At 47.7% G+C, this 16,614-nt stretch overlaps 1 protein-coding gene across 1 annotated transcript in view; it reads right to left on the bottom strand.

The window, feature by feature from the left end:
- Window positions 1-16,614, bottom strand: part of vps8 (VPS8 subunit of CORVET complex) — a 787,508-nt gene that overhangs the window by 642,097 nt on the left and 128,797 nt on the right. Inside the window, 3 exon segments of the mRNA XM_038788252.1 lie at window positions 1,306-1,395; window positions 4,146-4,192; window positions 13,586-13,676. Of these exon segments, the coding sequence (XP_038644180.1) occupies window positions 1,306-1,395; window positions 4,146-4,192; window positions 13,586-13,676 (228 nt within the window).

The raw sequence follows: 16,614 nt of genomic DNA, 5'->3' as shown, positions 1-16,614 counted from the left end.
GTAACGAAAGGGAAAATGCTGGAAAATCTCAGCAAGTCTGGCAGCATCTGTAGGGAGAGAAAAGAGCTAACCTTTCAAGTCCGATGACTCTTTGTCAAAGCTGACACCCATCCAACCCGATACTCAAGTGTAAACTGTCTGTGCATCTGGGAGTTCAGAATAGGAGCCAAATGTCACATTCTCATATCAGTAACAAAATACTCCCTGCCATCCCCTCATACTCCACTTCCACTGACTACCTTTGTTTCTTGGAGGCACTGAGATTTATTGAGGTAGAGTTCTCTGGCCATTGAGCAATCTCAAGGAGTTCGCCCAACAAGTTGCTTTTCATTTACATGTCAAGGCGTGAGCATCAGCTGGCTACCTGGTTCATAAGGCGGCATTACAGCCAAGCCAGATTCTGTTGGCGTACAAATAGTCCAAGTGCACGCTTTCAAAGAGAGGACACCGATAGAGGTCAGTAGCACAACATCTGGCTCAGTTCATTTTCTTGTTCCCTTTGGCCACTGAGAAAGGATGTGCTAGCACTAGAGGGGGTGCAGAGGAGGTTCACTAGGCTGATTCCGGAGTTGAGGGGGTTATCGTATGAGAGGCTGAGTAGATTGTGATTATATTCACTGGAATTCAGAAGGTTGAGGGGGGATCTAATAGAAACATATAACATTTTGAAGGGAATGGATAAGATAGAAGTAGAAAGGATGTTTCCGCTGGTAGGTGAAAGTAGGACAAGAGGGCATAGCCTCAAGATTAGGGGGAGCAGATTTAGGACTGAATCAAGGAGGGACTTCTTCACTCAGAGGGTGGTTAAAGTATGGAATTCCCGACCAAAAGGAGTAGTAGACGCTACTTCATTGAATATATCTAAAGATAGGGTAGATGTTTTTTTTGAAAAATAAAGGAATTACGGGATATGGCGAGAATGCGGGTAAGTGGTTCTGAGACCACGAAAAGATCAGCCATGATCTTATAGAATGGCGGAGCAGGCTCGAAGGGCCAGATGGTCTACTTCTGCTCCTAGTTCTTATGTTCTTATGAAACTGAAAACTCACAAGTAGATACCATGTGAGCACTGGAGATTAGTGCTCATTATTACTATACTTGGGAAAGAGAAACTCATCATTGCAATAAGTGCAAAAGCACATTCACTGTCCCATCAGACATGCAAGGTACAGAACTATAGCATCTGACATAACACTGCATACACGAAAATGTAAACCCACAATAAGGTCTGAACTCATGACCTGTTGCCATTTTATCATGTGCAATAATTGCAAACCTTTTTTTTTAACCAAAGTTGTCACTTGCCTCAAAATGTTGCTCCATAACCTGAAGCTTGCCTTGTTCAGGACACTTCTTCAGAGCTCGATCAGCATACTGAAGCAGGATTTCTGCCATCTAAAAGAGAAATTTTAACATAAATCAGTCTTATTGCAACCTCCCTCCCACAAACATCTGCTGCAGTTCCCTGTGGCTTGATCACAACACCCATCTCGGGAATGGACAAATATGAGCTTGAAATGTTAGCTCCCTGCAGAAATAGGGAGGTAATTCTATGTTTTATTCAGAACACATAAAGGCAGGGCACAAGTCGCAGAATGGATAACAAGCTGGCTACACAGCAGAAATGAAAATAGGGGTTAAAGGTAGTTAATCAGACTGACAAAAGATGCGAAATGCTGCTCCGCTGCACAGACAAGTAGGGCTCGGGAATCACAGATACAATTTCAACGTTTATGGATATTGAATTGGGAGGTGTAACTAATACAGAAGAGGACTGCAACCTACAGAGAAATAAGTGAATAAATTTGCAGCATGGTACATGATTGGCAAATTAACGTCGATATAGATCATTGTGAACTGTTACATTTTGGTTGGTAGAATAAGGAAGTCACATACTTGGAAAACCAGTCTTCTAAATGGGGCAGAGATATCTGGAAGCTATAGATACATAAAAGACAATGTACTAACACAGGATAATAAAGCCATAGGGAAAAACAAACCAAGAACTGTGATTTATTCTTGAGTGACAAAACCAAAAAGCAAAGAAATTCAGATCAACTTGTGTAGAACCTTGGTTAGATCACATTTGCAGAGAATTGCGGGTAGTTCTGGTCACAATATTGTAGAAAGAATAGAAAGGAATAGAAGGTGTCAAAAAAGATTGACGAAAATGATAACAGAATTAAGATACTGTATCAGTGAAGATCAAACGAGCTGGAGCTATCTCTTCATAAAATACTACGGGTGACCTGATAGAGATCCTTAAAATAAGAAAGGGTTGAATACGTTAGACGTGGAGAAGATACTTTCACTTTCAAGGAAGACTAGAACTAGTGGTCATAAGTACAAGATAGTCACTAATAAAAGATGTGGAGATGCCGACGTTGGACTGGGGTGAGCACAGCAAGAAGTCTTAATGAAATGAAATGAATGAATGAAATGAAATGAAATGAAGGTTGGTAGAAGGTTATCCTGTTATTTCCTTATATGTTCATCTTTTCTGTTTTTTATTAATAAATAGTTTGTTAATGTTTTACTTATAAATCTGGGGCGCGTTTCTCCGCACGACACGCCGGGTGGGAGAATCGCGGGAGGGCCGGGCGACTCACGACACGCCACCCTGGCACCCCCTGCGATTCTCCCACCCCCCGCTCGCCGTTTTTCACGGCGACCAGCGATTCTCCGGCCCGGATGGGCCGAGCGACCTGACGTTCCCGGCCTGTTCACGCCAGCGGCAACCGCACCTGGTCGCTGCCATCGTGAACAAGGCGTCAAAGCTTTGTTTGTGGCTTGTGGGGGGCGGAGAGGGGAGTGAGCACCACGGCCGTGCTCGGGAGGGGACTGCCCCGTGATCGGTGCCCACCGATCGTCGGACCTGCGTCTCCAAGGGACGCACTCTTTCCCCTCCGCCGCCTCGCATGATCAAGCCGCCACATCTTGCGGGGCAGCGGAGGGAAGACAGCAACCGTGCATGCGTGGCGTTGGAGCCAGCCAACCTGTGCATGCGCGGCTGACGTCACTTAGGCACCGCCGTCGCGTCATCCTCGGTGCGCCGCCTTGACGCAAGCATCAAGGCCCGGCGGCCGAGATTTACGGAACGCCGCTCCTAGCCCCCTGGCGCAGGGTGAATAGGGTGCGAGGAACGGCCTTCCCGATGCCGCGCGGGAGCAGAGAATTCCGCCCGGCGTGTCGCATTTTTCGACAGGCCGCTCAGAGAATCGCCATTCGCCGTTTCTCACGGCGGCCGCTGATTCTCCGGCCCGGATGGGCCGAGCGGCCTGCCAAACCCGACCGGTTCACGCCGGCACCAACCAGACCTGGTCGCTGTCGGCGTGAACAGCGCGCGACCGCTGAGTGTGGGGCCTGTGGGGGACGGAGGGAGGATCGAGCACCACGGGCGTGCTCAGCAGATGTCTGGCCCGCGATCGGTGCCCACCGATCGTCGGGCCGGCGTCTGTAAACGACGCACTCTTTTCCTTCCGCCGCGCCGCAAGATCAAGCCGCCATGTCTTGCGGGGCAGTGGAGGGGAAGACGGAAACCGCACATGCGCGGGTTGGAGACGGCCAACCTGCGCATGCGCGGCTGACGTCACTTCGGCGCCACCGGCCGCGTCATTCCCAGCGCACAGCTTTGACGCAAGCGTCAACGCCGCACGCTCAGAATTCAGGCGCCGCAGCTCCTAGCCCCCGGGGGGAGGAGAATAGGGGGTGAGGTGCGGCCTCCGACGCCGGAGTGAAACCCGGAGTGTTTCACTCCGGGGTCGGCACTTAGTCTCCCGTTGGGAGAATCGCGCCCCTGGTGTCTGTAAAACACATGGGTGCAGTCAAGGGTTAAAGATCTTTGGAAAATCCGAATTGTTGGTTAATTCACTTGTATTGGGACTCCGGGGTCTGTGGGGCTGGAATTGACCGTGTACTCGCTCAGAGTGTCGGAACACTCCTCATCTGCTGGGAAAGATTAACATAACAAAAACAGAAGTATGAGACACAAATTCATGAGTCCTTCAACTGTGCAGTCAATGCCAAAAGCTCACAGTTTAATGAACTGAGGTCCTGTGTATTTAATTAGCTGTTCAACAGCACATTCATTTATTTCAGAGCGATCAACAAAACAAGATGAAGCGCATTAATAAGCAATACTTCACCCGATCAGCCACGACACCCTTCCGCTTGCTCTGATCTCCAAACAAACCTGAGAATAAAAAGAAAAAGTTAATTAAATAATCCAGACTTCAAACAACTCTATATCAGTGCTATGAATAATCAATGGAGAAATGTACAATTTAGAATCTGGGAATGAGGAACCAGGCGGTAATGTTAGAATATTATCCTTTCAGCCCGAAGATCCCAAAACTTAGTGAAACAAGCTCTCGAACTCGAGTTTCCAGTTCTATAGGTTCCCGAGGCAACAGTGCCAAAGTAATTCAACACTAAACTGTCAACGTTCCTGAGAGGCCATCAGGGTGGCTGATGCTGCATGTGGATAATCACATGAAAAATCATTTAATAACATTTATGCAATGTTGAGCTTGACACTGGGTGGGATTTTCTGGCTTTTCGCACTGGCAGGATCTTACTGTCCCACCGATGCCGTACCCCCCCACAATGGGTTTTGTGGTGGCAAGGGGTGTGTTCAACAGGAAACCCCGTTGACAACAGGGGGACCAGAAGAATTCACCGCCGGCCACTGGCGAGCCACCTCCCGCCGTTGCAGAACATACCATGGAGGGGGTGGAAAAACCTGCCATTAACACAGGCACGTGCCAAAAGAATATCAGCATTTGTTTTAGTTCTAAAATTTCTCTGGTTGATAATATTTCCATTTCTTTCAATTCTACGTTGTGTGATTTCCCAGGGAATAGAATTCATTATAAACTAAACGGACAAAGACACCAATTTAACCTTCTTCTGTGGAGCACACCAGCCATTTTTCAGCATTCTCTGTGGTGAATGGCTACCATGTTGAGAATCTGAGCTGTAATGAGTTAAGTTCACAGAGATACCTTGGTGGAAAACTGTGGCTGTTGGAGCATTCCAGATCCTGACAACTCTGAATAAAATCTCTTGTCTGCTCTGTAGATCTTTTGTCATTTTTAATCATTCTTTCATGGGATGTGGGTGTTGATGGCTGGGCCAGCATTCGTCATCCAGCCCTAACTCCTTTTGAAAGGAGAGGCTTGCTCGTCCATTTCAGAGCGCAGTTTAGGGTCAACCACATTGCTATGATTCTAGAGTCACCAGACCAGGTCAGGACCAGGAAAGGGCAGCAGATTTCATTCCCTAAAGGATATTGGTGAGCCAGATGAGATTTTAACAACAATCAATAATAGTTTCAGGGTCACCATTCCAGATTTATGATTGAATTAAAATTTCCCCAGCTGCTGTGGTGGGATTTGAGCCCGGGTCCACAGAGCATTAGCCTGAGCCCCAGGATAACTAGTCCCGTGGCAATGGGCAAAATTCTCCGACCCCCAGCAGGGTCGGAGAATCGCCTGGGGCCGCCGAAAATCCCGCCCCCGCAGTGGCAGAGATTCTCCGCCACCCGGGAATTGGCGGGGGCGGGAATCACGCCACTCCGATCGGTGAGGCCCCTGCGGCGATTCTCCGGCCCGCGATGGGCCGAAGTCCCGCCGCTGGGAGGCCTCTCCCGCCGCCGCGGTTTGAACCACCTCTGGTGGCGGCGGGATTGGCGGCGCAACCGGCCCCCGGGGTCCTGGGGGGGCGCAGGGCGATTGGACCCCGGAGGGTGCCCCCACGGTGGCCAGGCCCGCGATCGGGGCCCCCTGCTCAGACTCCGGGCCAGTGCCCTGGGTGCACTCTTTCTCCTCCGCCACCGCCACGGCCTCCGCCATGGCGGAAGTGGAAGAGAAACCCACATCGCGCATGCGCCGACCGAAGCCTTTCGGCCAGCCCCGCTGCCGGGCGGCGGGCCTGAAAGGCCGCTGGCGCCGGTTTTTTGCGCCAGTCTTCTGGTGCCAACCGCTCCGGCGCAGGGCTAGCCCCCAAAGGTGCGGAGAATTCCCCACCTTTGGGGATCCCGACCCCGGAGTGGTTGGCGCCACTCCCTTACGCCGGGACCCCCCCCCCGTCACACCGGGTAGGGGAGAATCCCGCCCAATATCACTACACCACCATCTCCCTGAATGATATTGAATCCATATCTGTTTACTGATTCATTCATCAGAGTGAACAATTATTATCTTTCTCATAGCCTCTCAATGCTTTAGTAACAGCTATCACGTCACCTCTTAACCGTCCGTCTCTGTTCCAAAGAGAACAGTCCTACCGTTTTCAATCTCTCATCTCAGCCCTGCTAACATCCTGGTAAACCTCCTCTGCATTATTTCAAAAGCCTAATAATGACCAGAAAATCTTTTTTTGAGATTTAGTTCTGGGGGTTACCATTGCCGGAAACTGAACTGGACTAGCCATATAAACACTGTGCTAGAAGAGCAGTCCAGGGACAAGGAGGGCAATTTCAGCCCATATTCAGCATCAGAGAGTACAGCAATGCAGGCAGAAAATGCGGAGGTTCTCTGTCCGGAGAGATTGTGTTTCCAGATTTTTCCCGTCCTTGCCGACAACATCATAAGGTTCACCCCTCATAGGACGAGAACCTGATATAAATGCATTATAGGATGTAAATTAACGGAAAAATTCCTAAGTGTCACTTCAAGCAGGTTTAGCTGGGAGTTCCTCCCCGGGTCTGTCGGCGAGTTCCCCACCGTTATAGAATTCATAGAATTTACAGTGCAGAAGGAGGCCATTCAGCCCATCGAGTCTGCACCGGCTCTTGGAAAGAGCACCCTAACCAAGGTCAACACCTCCACCCTATCCCCATATCCCAGTAAGCCCACCCAACACTAAGGGCAATTTTGGACACTAAGGGCAATTGATCATGGCCAATCCACCTAACCTGCACATCTTTGGACTGTGGGAGGAAACCGGAGCACCCGGAATCGAACCTGGGACCCTGGAGCTGTGAAGCGATTGTGCTATCCACAATGCTACCGTGCTGCCCTAAAAGGCCATTCGGCCCATCGAGTCTACACCAACCACCCAACCACTTAAGCCCTCACTTCCACCCTAACCCCGTAACCCAATAACCTCTCCTAACCTTTTTGGAAACTAAGGGCAATTTAGCATGGTCAATCCACCTAACCTACACTGTTGGACTGTGGGAGGAAACCAGAGCACCCGGAAGCAACCCACACAGACACGGGGAGAATGTGCAGACTCCACTTGGACAGTGACCCAGCAGGGAATCAAACCTGGGACCCTGGCACTGTGAAGCCACAGTGTTAGCCACTTGTGCTACAATACTGCTATCTAACCACACTTAAGTCACTTTTTCGGGTCCTGAGGGTTTCTCTCCGGGCCAGACCACATTCAGAATTATTTTCATCACTGGGGAGTTGAGTGCGCTGGCCAGACCGGCTCCTCAGAGATCGGCCATCATTTTGAAAGGGTGCCCCGATCTCTAAGTGAGCTTGAGAGTCCCCACACCCTTCACCCATCGGCAATGTCACTCCCCACACACAAGGGCATTACCCCACACCACCCCGAGTGAGGACACCCCACATGGGGGCACTGATGGACCCCCTTTCCAGGTCTTCCAATGCCTCCTTTCAGCCCCCTCCCTTTCAAGATATCCCCCCCAGCCTTCCCGAGGCCCCATCATACCCACCCTTCATAGCCCCTCATCCCTCCTTTCATGGGCAAGACCTGCCTCAGGCCCTGATCCTTCGCAGTGCCACCTTGGCACCGTCACTCTGGCAGTGCTCATACCAGCCCCACAGTACCATGTAGACACCTTGGCAATGTCAGGGAAGCAGGGGAGAGCAAGGGTGCCACCCTATCCTGTCTTTGACCATCCAGGGGTCTCCAATGGCTTGGGAGACACCCAGGTGCCGTTCTGCCTGGTTTTGTGTGGACCAGTACTTATGGGTAGCCAGCTAGGATCTCATTGGGGAGGCCGATTGTTGCCGGGAGCCAGTTAGATCCGGTATCAACAGGATTAAGTGGGTTCATAATTGTGGGCAGGTCCCAGATCGTAACGTCTCACAAAATCAGGTTATATCTCGCGAGGCGTTACGGCCATTGGGGATCCCGGGGGAACCCTCTCCTGGCATTTATCGCCGCTTCCTGGCTCCGATTCCTGCGGGTCATGGATGGTAGATCACACCCATAACAAATTTTAATAGTTTCAACAAGTTCCCCCGCCACATGATCCTCCCTCACCGAACATTCATACCTCACCAGCCTTGCAGAGGATTCAACATGCCCATGGCAATGCCAGCCAGGGAGCCTCATGGTGGGGCAGGTGTTTCTATTAATGTGTGGTGAGGGGCAGGGGAGACTGGGCTGTGAGGGTGGAACTTGCAGGCAGCGGGGAGTGGACACTGAGGATACCGGCAATACTTCCGAGGTAGTTGGGGCCGGGGCCGAGCTGTTTCAATTCTGATTGGGGCGCCCTTTACAGATAGCGCCCTGATCTCTGTGGAGCCGAATGCCGGTAATACTAGAGCCACCCTGCCAGGGCGACGCTGTAAACCCTGCCCACTCAATTTTCTTCTATAAAGAGGCTCAACATCTGGAGTAAAAACTGGTCTGTGCAAATGGAGAGTTACATGTCAGTCCGAACCAGACACTATGAAAAATTATGGTACGGTTCCACACTAGGAATCCGGAATTCTGCAGTGAGTAACCCACCTCCTGACTCCTCAAAGCCTGTCCATCATCCACAAAGTAGCAAAAGTCCGGAATGAGATGGAAGACTCTCCACTTGCCTGGATGAGGGCAGCACGGTAGCGCATGTGGATAGCACTGTGGCTCCACAGTGCCAGGGTCCCAAGTTCGATTCCCTGCTGGGTCACTGTCTGCGCGGAGTCTGCACATTCTTCCCCTGTCTGCGTGGGTTTCCTCTGGGTGCTCCGGTTTCTTCCCACAGTCCAAAGACGTGCAGGTTTAGGTGGATTGGCCATGATAAATTGCCCTTGGTAACTAAAAAGTTTAGGAGGGGTTATTGGGTTAGGGGAATAGGGTGGACGTGAGGGCTTAAGGTGGGTCGGTGCAGACTCAATGGGCCGAATGGCCTCCTTCTGCACTGTATGTTCTATGTTCTATGAGTACAGCTCCAACAACACCATCCAGGAAAAAGCAGCCCACTTGATTTGCACCCCATCCACCACCTTAAACATTCACTCCCACCACCACACAGTGGCAGCAGTGTGTAGCATCTACACTGTGCACTACAGCGACTCACCAAGGCTTCTTAGGCAGCATCTTCCAAACCGATGACTGCCACCATCTAGAACGTCAGCAGATACATGAGAACATCATCACCTGGAAGTTACCCTCTAAGTCACTCACCATCCTGACTTGGAAATATATTTCCGTTCCTTCTCTGTCACTAGGTCAAAATCCTGGAACTCCCTCCCTAACAGCACTGTGGGTGCACCTCCAGCACACAGTGGTTTAGAAAAGCAGCTCACCACCACTTTCACAAGGGGAATTCACGATGAGTAACAAATGCTGGTCTAGCCACAGAAGCCCACAACTCTTGAAGGAATAGAAAAAAAATGATAGATTCATTTTGATCAGATTAATTTTGGGCAGCACAGTAGCATGGTGGTTAGCACAATTGCTTCACAGCTCCAGGGTCCCAGGTTCAATCCCGGCTTGGTTCACTGTCTGTGCGGAGTCTGCACGTTCTCCCCATGTCTGTGTGGGTTTCCCCCAGTGCTCCGGTTTCCTCCCACAGTCCAAAGATGTGCGGGTAAGGTGGATTGGTCATGCTAAATTGTCCTTAGTGTTCAAAATTGCCCTTAGTGTTGGGTCGGGTTACTGGGTTATGAGGATGGGGTGGGGGTGCGGGCTTGAGTAGGGTGCTCTTTCAAAGAGCCAGTGCGGACTCAATAGACCGAATGGCCTCCTTCTGCACTGTAAATTCTATGAGAATATTCAGCTCGAAGGGCCGAATAGCCTCCTCCTGCTCCTATTTTTTCTGTGTTTCTCTAGGTTTCTCTGCTGTTCATCAAATACAGTACCATGGGATCTTTTGAGTCCACCTGAGAGAGCAGATGAAAGCCCAGTTTAACATTCTATACGAAAGATGGCTCCTCAGTCGGTACAGCACTCAATATTGCACTGGAGTGTCAGCCTTAAATTCTGTGTTTACATCCTGGAGTGTAACATGAAAACATAGCTTTCTGACTCATGTGTGTGATGCACTGACCTGGACAATATCTAGGCTTCGGCTGATAAGTGGCAAATATCACACAAGTGCCAGGCAACAACCATCCCCAACAAGAGTGAATTAAACCATTTCCCCATGACATTCAATGACATTTCCATCACTGAGTCCCCCACTTTCAACATCCTGGAGGGTATATTGACCAGAAACACTCAAGGAGCTCAACATCACCCAGGAAAAAGTAGACCACCCACCACCTTAAATATTCACTCTCCCCACCAACAACACAGTGGCAGCAGTGCGTACTATTAACAAGATGCACTGCAGCAACTCACCAAGGCTCCTGAGACAGCACCTTCTAAATCCACGACTGCTACCACCTAGAAGGAAATTGACAGCTGATGCATGGGGGCAAAAATCAAAAGCTCTAGCAGGAGTCACCCAACGTGCGACCTACACCTACATGTCGCCACTGGAAGCCCCCAAGTTACTTGTCTTTAATCAATTATTGCAATTGGGGATTTTTATTTTCTTCCATTCGTTAACTATAACAAAAAGATCAATATGACTAGAAAGCAGTGAAACAACTTTTTCACTATTTTCAGAAACTGCTTGCCTTTCTCTTTTGATAGAAGTAATTAGGAAGCAAATTGAAACTGGGGAGAATGATTTAGTACAATAAAAGGAAAAAGAAACATCATAAAACAGAAAAACTATAGATTTAAAATCATTGTGGCAAATAGGGAAAATTGGATCTTGTATGCTATTTGAGAAAAAAAAAATTCAATTTAAATTAAAATTGACTTCACTCAGCTATATCTTTGGACGGTTTGCCAAGGATCTCACTGTTTTGTTGTAAAGTTGTTTTGTACAGGTCAACACTTGACTGACTGCACGCAATCAGACCAACCAATTTTATTTAATGGCACAGTCTGGGATGTCTTTGGCTCAATGCATGTTTATTTATATCTTATTAAAAATCTTATATCACCACACATCCCCACTATTTCACTTGATTTCCTGTTGTGATGTTTCTCTCATTTTTTCGGTCGACCTTTCCCCCTGCTTTTATTCATATTGTTGTTATCCTTGGTAATTGCACAACTTGACCATTGGACGGATTTGAGACAAATTTTTGGATTCTTTCCATCAGTCCAGACACTGTGACCTCATAGCTAGGCTGATGGGGGCGGTGAATCCTGGGAGTCAGGAGACTCTGGCTAAAGCCCAGAAATGTATATTTAAATTAATTGAAATACTAATTTTAATATGAGTTTGGTTCATGCCCAGTGAGGACGTGAACCAGATTGCATTCGTTAGGCACCCGCCGCAAACCCAGCTTAGGGGCTCTCTCACTATTCTCCGGGTGGGAATTGCGCCCAACATCTGTAATCATGAGCGTCTTTAATCTACAAATAGGTTGGAACCGTAGAGGAGGAATTCCTAGAGCGCATAAGGGATGGTTATCTGGATCAATACGTTGAGGAACCAACTAGAGAAGGGGCCATCCTAGACTGGGTATTGCGTAATGAGAGTGGAACCATTGGCAATAATGTTGTTCAAGACCCCTTGGGGATGAGCAACCAGAATATGACAGAATTCTTCATCAATGATGGAGGGTGATGTGGTTGATTCTGAGACAATGGTCCAGAATCTAAATAAAGGAAACTACAATGGCATGAAGCGCAAGTTTGCTATAATGGATTGGGGAATGACACTCAAAGGGATGAAGCTGGATAGGCAATGGCAAACATTCAAAAAGCTTATGGCTGAACCACAACAATTGCATACTCCTGTCTGGGAAAGATGGCAAAACCATGGCTTACAAGGGGAATTAGAGATAGTATTAGATCTATAGAAGAGGCCTACAAATTGCTGCAGACCAGAGGACTGGGAGCAGTTGAGAGTTCTGCAAAGGAGTACATAGGAAAGATTAAGATGGGGGATAAGTATAAGTGTGTGAAAACTCACCGGGAAGATATAAACTGACTTTAAAAGCTTATATAGGTATGTGAAGAGCAAACAATTGGTGAAGACAAAAGTCAGAAACAGGGGAATTTATAATGGGGAAGAAATGGCTGACCAACTAAATACATATTTTGGTTCTGTCTTCACAAAGGAGGACACAAATAACATACCAAAAATCAAAGGGAACACAGTGTTTAGTTAAAGGGAGGAACTGAAGGAAATCAGCATGAGTGTGGAAATGGTGCTGGGGAAATTGATTGTATTAAAGGCCGATACATTCCCAGGGCCTGATAATCTACATCCCAGAGTACTTAAGGAAGTTGCTCCAGAAAAAGTGGATGCATTGGTGATCATTGGGGGGTTGACTATATTGTTTTGTTCTTGTTGAAACCTGATGTTTAAAATTATAAATGCCTTAATAAAATATTTTCTGAAAAAAATAATTAGTAAACAGAAAGACTCAGACTACAACACTTAGCCAATGAGGAAGAGGAAAATCGACAAGCGCTCACAACACTGCTGTCATGACATTCTCGCGATCCTAAACTTTTTCATAATAGTTGAGAAATATTCGAGACTACTGAGTCATTTCCCCCAAGGTTTTCTCTCATGTCTGTCTGAAATCCCAAATCGTTTTACAAAATTATCCTCAATATATTATGTAGAATGTACAGCACAGAAACTGGTTATTCAGCCCGACCAATTCTCGTTGATACCCACAACCCTTGCATGTTTTTTTAATCCAACCCACTCTTTCGTAAGAGTGCAGAACTGTGGAGCTCTTCACCTCACAACTTTACATCCTCTGATAAACTTTGAGCATTTAAAAGTCTACCATACTATCACTTAATCACAACTTCTCAAATTCATTTCTTCGACTGTGGCAGAATTCATCACAAAGAGCTTGACTTTTTTCCTAGGTTTGTCATTGAAGGAAAATTGTATATCATAATGTACTAAAATGTACAGGCAATCAACACACACATTCACAGCCCCTGCAAGCAGACAAGCAGAAGCCTTTATAAAAGAACAAAAGAGGTGTTTATTAAGGCAATAATTTTTCTCCTATCTAACAAATTGGTCAATTACCAGCTGTCACAGATATTAAATCATTGGCGAAAGTTTTAGAGAGGTGAGAATTATTTTTCACTTAGAGAATTGTTGGGACTATGAACGTTCAGCATGAAAAGGTGGTGGAAGCTGATTCCACGAATAATATTAAAAGGGAATTAGACTGAAGCTCAAGGATGAGGAATTTACAGTGAGGGTTATTAATAAAAAGTGAGATAGTGGGACTAAGCGAGACTACTCTTTTAAGTACCAGGCACAGCAGGCCAAATGAGTAAAAACATTTTGAAAATCTTAAAGGCGGTTTAATGAATTGACCAATCCATTCTGTAAACATGAAAGCTCGTTACTCACCAACCACTGCTTTAGCTTTTCCTTCATGAAAGGACCATGCCAGAGATAGTGCCTCAATGAATCGCTCCTGCTTCAACAGGTAATCCACCCTCTGCAGACAGAGCATTATGAGAGAAAAGTACATTAAAGTTCATGCTGCTAAACTCTAGGATACACAGGAAGTACCTATTTCCTTGCAGCACGGGCAAACTAATCACACGTCATCAGCAGTTAAACTGTCAAGGTTGATGTGTTTACCCGATTCCACAGTATAGCTGTGGCTAAAATACCAATACACTTCAAACAGTATCTCAGTTTGCTCTAAACTTCAAACACGGTTGATGGAAAATGTAATTGACATTTCCTAGGGATAAGCGGCAAGTTTTATCCACCGTAACAGTTAAATAGGGGTTCTTTAGGTGAAGTCAATATCGTGCATAGTGCTGAAAAAAATCTATTTCCCTTTTTTTTTTAAACACAATCCTTGCAAAAATGCATGAATACAATGATCCTAATTTAATTTTCAAATCACTAAACTTCGGGAAGATATCAATTTCTCTCCTCCCTTAAGTAAAATGGTCTACTTTTGAAATATACAATAATTCAATGATTGAGAAAAATGAAGCAACTTTCAACTCTGAGAAGGTCTATTGTTAGGAAAACAAAGGTAGTTGTAAGGGATTATATTTGTATTGTAAACAGTAGAAATTAAGTATAGTTTTAAGTGGGTTTAGTTTAATGAGCGCGACCCAATGACCATGCTGCTTTTCCGGTGAAAAACAACTTTCTGCGGCACAGCGTGGCCACTGAAAGCCAGGAGACTCCGTTCTGGCGAGCGGAGATCCCCACTGTACAAAACAGGGCTATGTGCGACCTTGGCTACACTTTCCCCTTCAGGGCCCTTATTCAACGCGAGTCACGTTGCCTAGCCATGTGTTTCTCAGCACTGCGAGTGCCAGGAAACAAGCGGCTAAACGCGCTCACTAGGGGACTTTGTTCCTTTTCGGGAGAATCACACCAAATGCATCTGTGCCTGCAAGGGTAAAGATTATAGTTGGTTCATGCTGGACATAGATACTTGCATGTGGAGGGGTTGGTTAAGTCCCAACTGCAATCCTATTGTGCTTAGAGAGGATTGCAGCGTGAAGAGTAAATAAGAGCCTAGAAAAGGATATTGCGTTGTTTAGTAGCTGGAGGCCCTTGAATGGACATAAAAGCTTTCAAGTTTTAGTTGGATATATTACATCCAATATATAGTTGGAGACATCACCTGAGGGAGTGAACATATATAACAGACCCATTGGGGGATTGCAGAAATTATGGGAATACTGGAGGAATTTGGCCGGTTCTCAGGCTCGAAGCTAAACATTAGCAAGAGCGAGGTCTTCACGATCCAGGCAAGGGGGCTGGGGAGGAGACTGAGGGAGATGCCATTCAAAATGGTGGGAAGGAGTTTTAAGTATCTGGGGATTCCGGTGGAAAGGGACTGGGGTCAGCTTCATAAACTAAATTTGGGAAGGGTCATTTAGCAAATGAAAGGGAACTTCCACAGGTGGGACGTGCTCCCGCTGTCACTGGCGGGGAGGTACAGACGGTGAAAATGACAGTCCTCCTGAGATTTCTGTTCGTGTTTCAGTGTCTCCCAATCTTTATCCCCAAGGCATTTTTTAGGAAAATGAACGCGACTATCTCGGGTTTTATATGGGCTGGGAAAGTCCTGAGGGTGAAGAAGGTCCTTCTTGAGCGGGGGCATGGGGAGGGAGGCTTGGCCCTTCCAAACTTTATTAATTTCTACTGGGCGGCTAATATTTCGATGGTTATGAAGTGGGTAGTGGGGGAGGGGGTTGGAAGTTGGGCTACGGGAAAAGGTTCTGAAAAGAATCAATGCATCCTCGTCGTGTGCCTGGCTTAGCCTGATCCAGTTCAAAGTGGTCCACAGGGCTCACATGACTGTGGCCCGGATGAGTAGGTTTTTTGAAGAGGTGGAGGACAGGTGTGACCGGTGCGGGTGAAGTCCGGCATATCATTTACGTATGTTTTGGGCGTGTCCGAAGCGGAGGGGATTTTGGCAGGGATTCGCAGATATCATGTTTGAGGTCCTGCAAGGGAGGGTGACTCCAGAGGTGGCAATATTTGGAGTGTCGGAAGATCCAGGGGCCCAGGGGGGAGAAAGGCTGACGTTTTGGCCTTTGCCTCCCTGGTGGCCCGGAGACAGATTTTGCTGGGATGGAGGGACTCGGAGCCTCAAAAGTCAGGGATTTGGGTCAGTGACATGGGAGGGTTTCCCAGGCTAGAGAGGATCAAGTTCACCTTAAGAGGTTCAATACAGGGGTTCGCTCGGAGGTGGCAGCCTTTCATCGACTTCTTTAAGGAAAACTGGCCGTCAGCAGAAGTGGGGGGGGGGGGGGGGGGGGGGGGGTTGGAGGAAGGGGAGGCATGGAAGTGGAGAATAAGGGCAGGGAATCTAATATATGGGTAGCTAGGAGTTAGGGCCGGGGGAGGCCTTTGGGCATGTTACTGTGGGGTTTTTGCCTGTGTCGCACCACTCTGTTATTTAGAATGTTCATAGGTTAAAATTTTACAATTCTAAATGCCTCAATAAAATGTTTCCTTAAAAACAAACTTTGCCAGGAGAAAGCTGGACAGGGCCAGAACTGCAAAGAGACATTTCCTGTCCAGATAATCAGTGAATTGGGTCTTAAGACGACTGAAGTTCAGAGAACAAAGGCCAAGGTATTGTTCCAAAGAATTTAAGGAAAAGTAAACAAGAGGCTGGATTCTCCGAGCCCTGGGCCGGGCCAGAGAATCTTCGCAACCAGGGCATGCCAACCCGACGCTGGCACGCGATTCTCTGCAGAGCGGAGAATCAGCAGCGGTGTGTTTGGCACGGCGGCAGTCGCGGGCTCTAAGCGTCCGGTCCACCAATTCTCGGCCCGGGATAGGCCGAGCGGCTACAGTTAAAACGCTGAGACCCACCGGCGCCGTCCACACCAGCTCGCAGTCGGCGGGAACTCTGCGTGCTAGGGTCAAGTGGCGGCCTGTGGGGGTGG

The sequence above is a fragment of the Scyliorhinus canicula genome, chromosome 2 (assembly GCF_902713615.1).
Source record: "Scyliorhinus canicula chromosome 2, sScyCan1.1, whole genome shotgun sequence".
NCBI classification, from domain to species: domain Eukaryota; kingdom Metazoa; phylum Chordata; class Chondrichthyes; order Carcharhiniformes; family Scyliorhinidae; genus Scyliorhinus; species Scyliorhinus canicula.
This window is presented reverse-complemented; position numbering and strand designations above follow the sequence as displayed.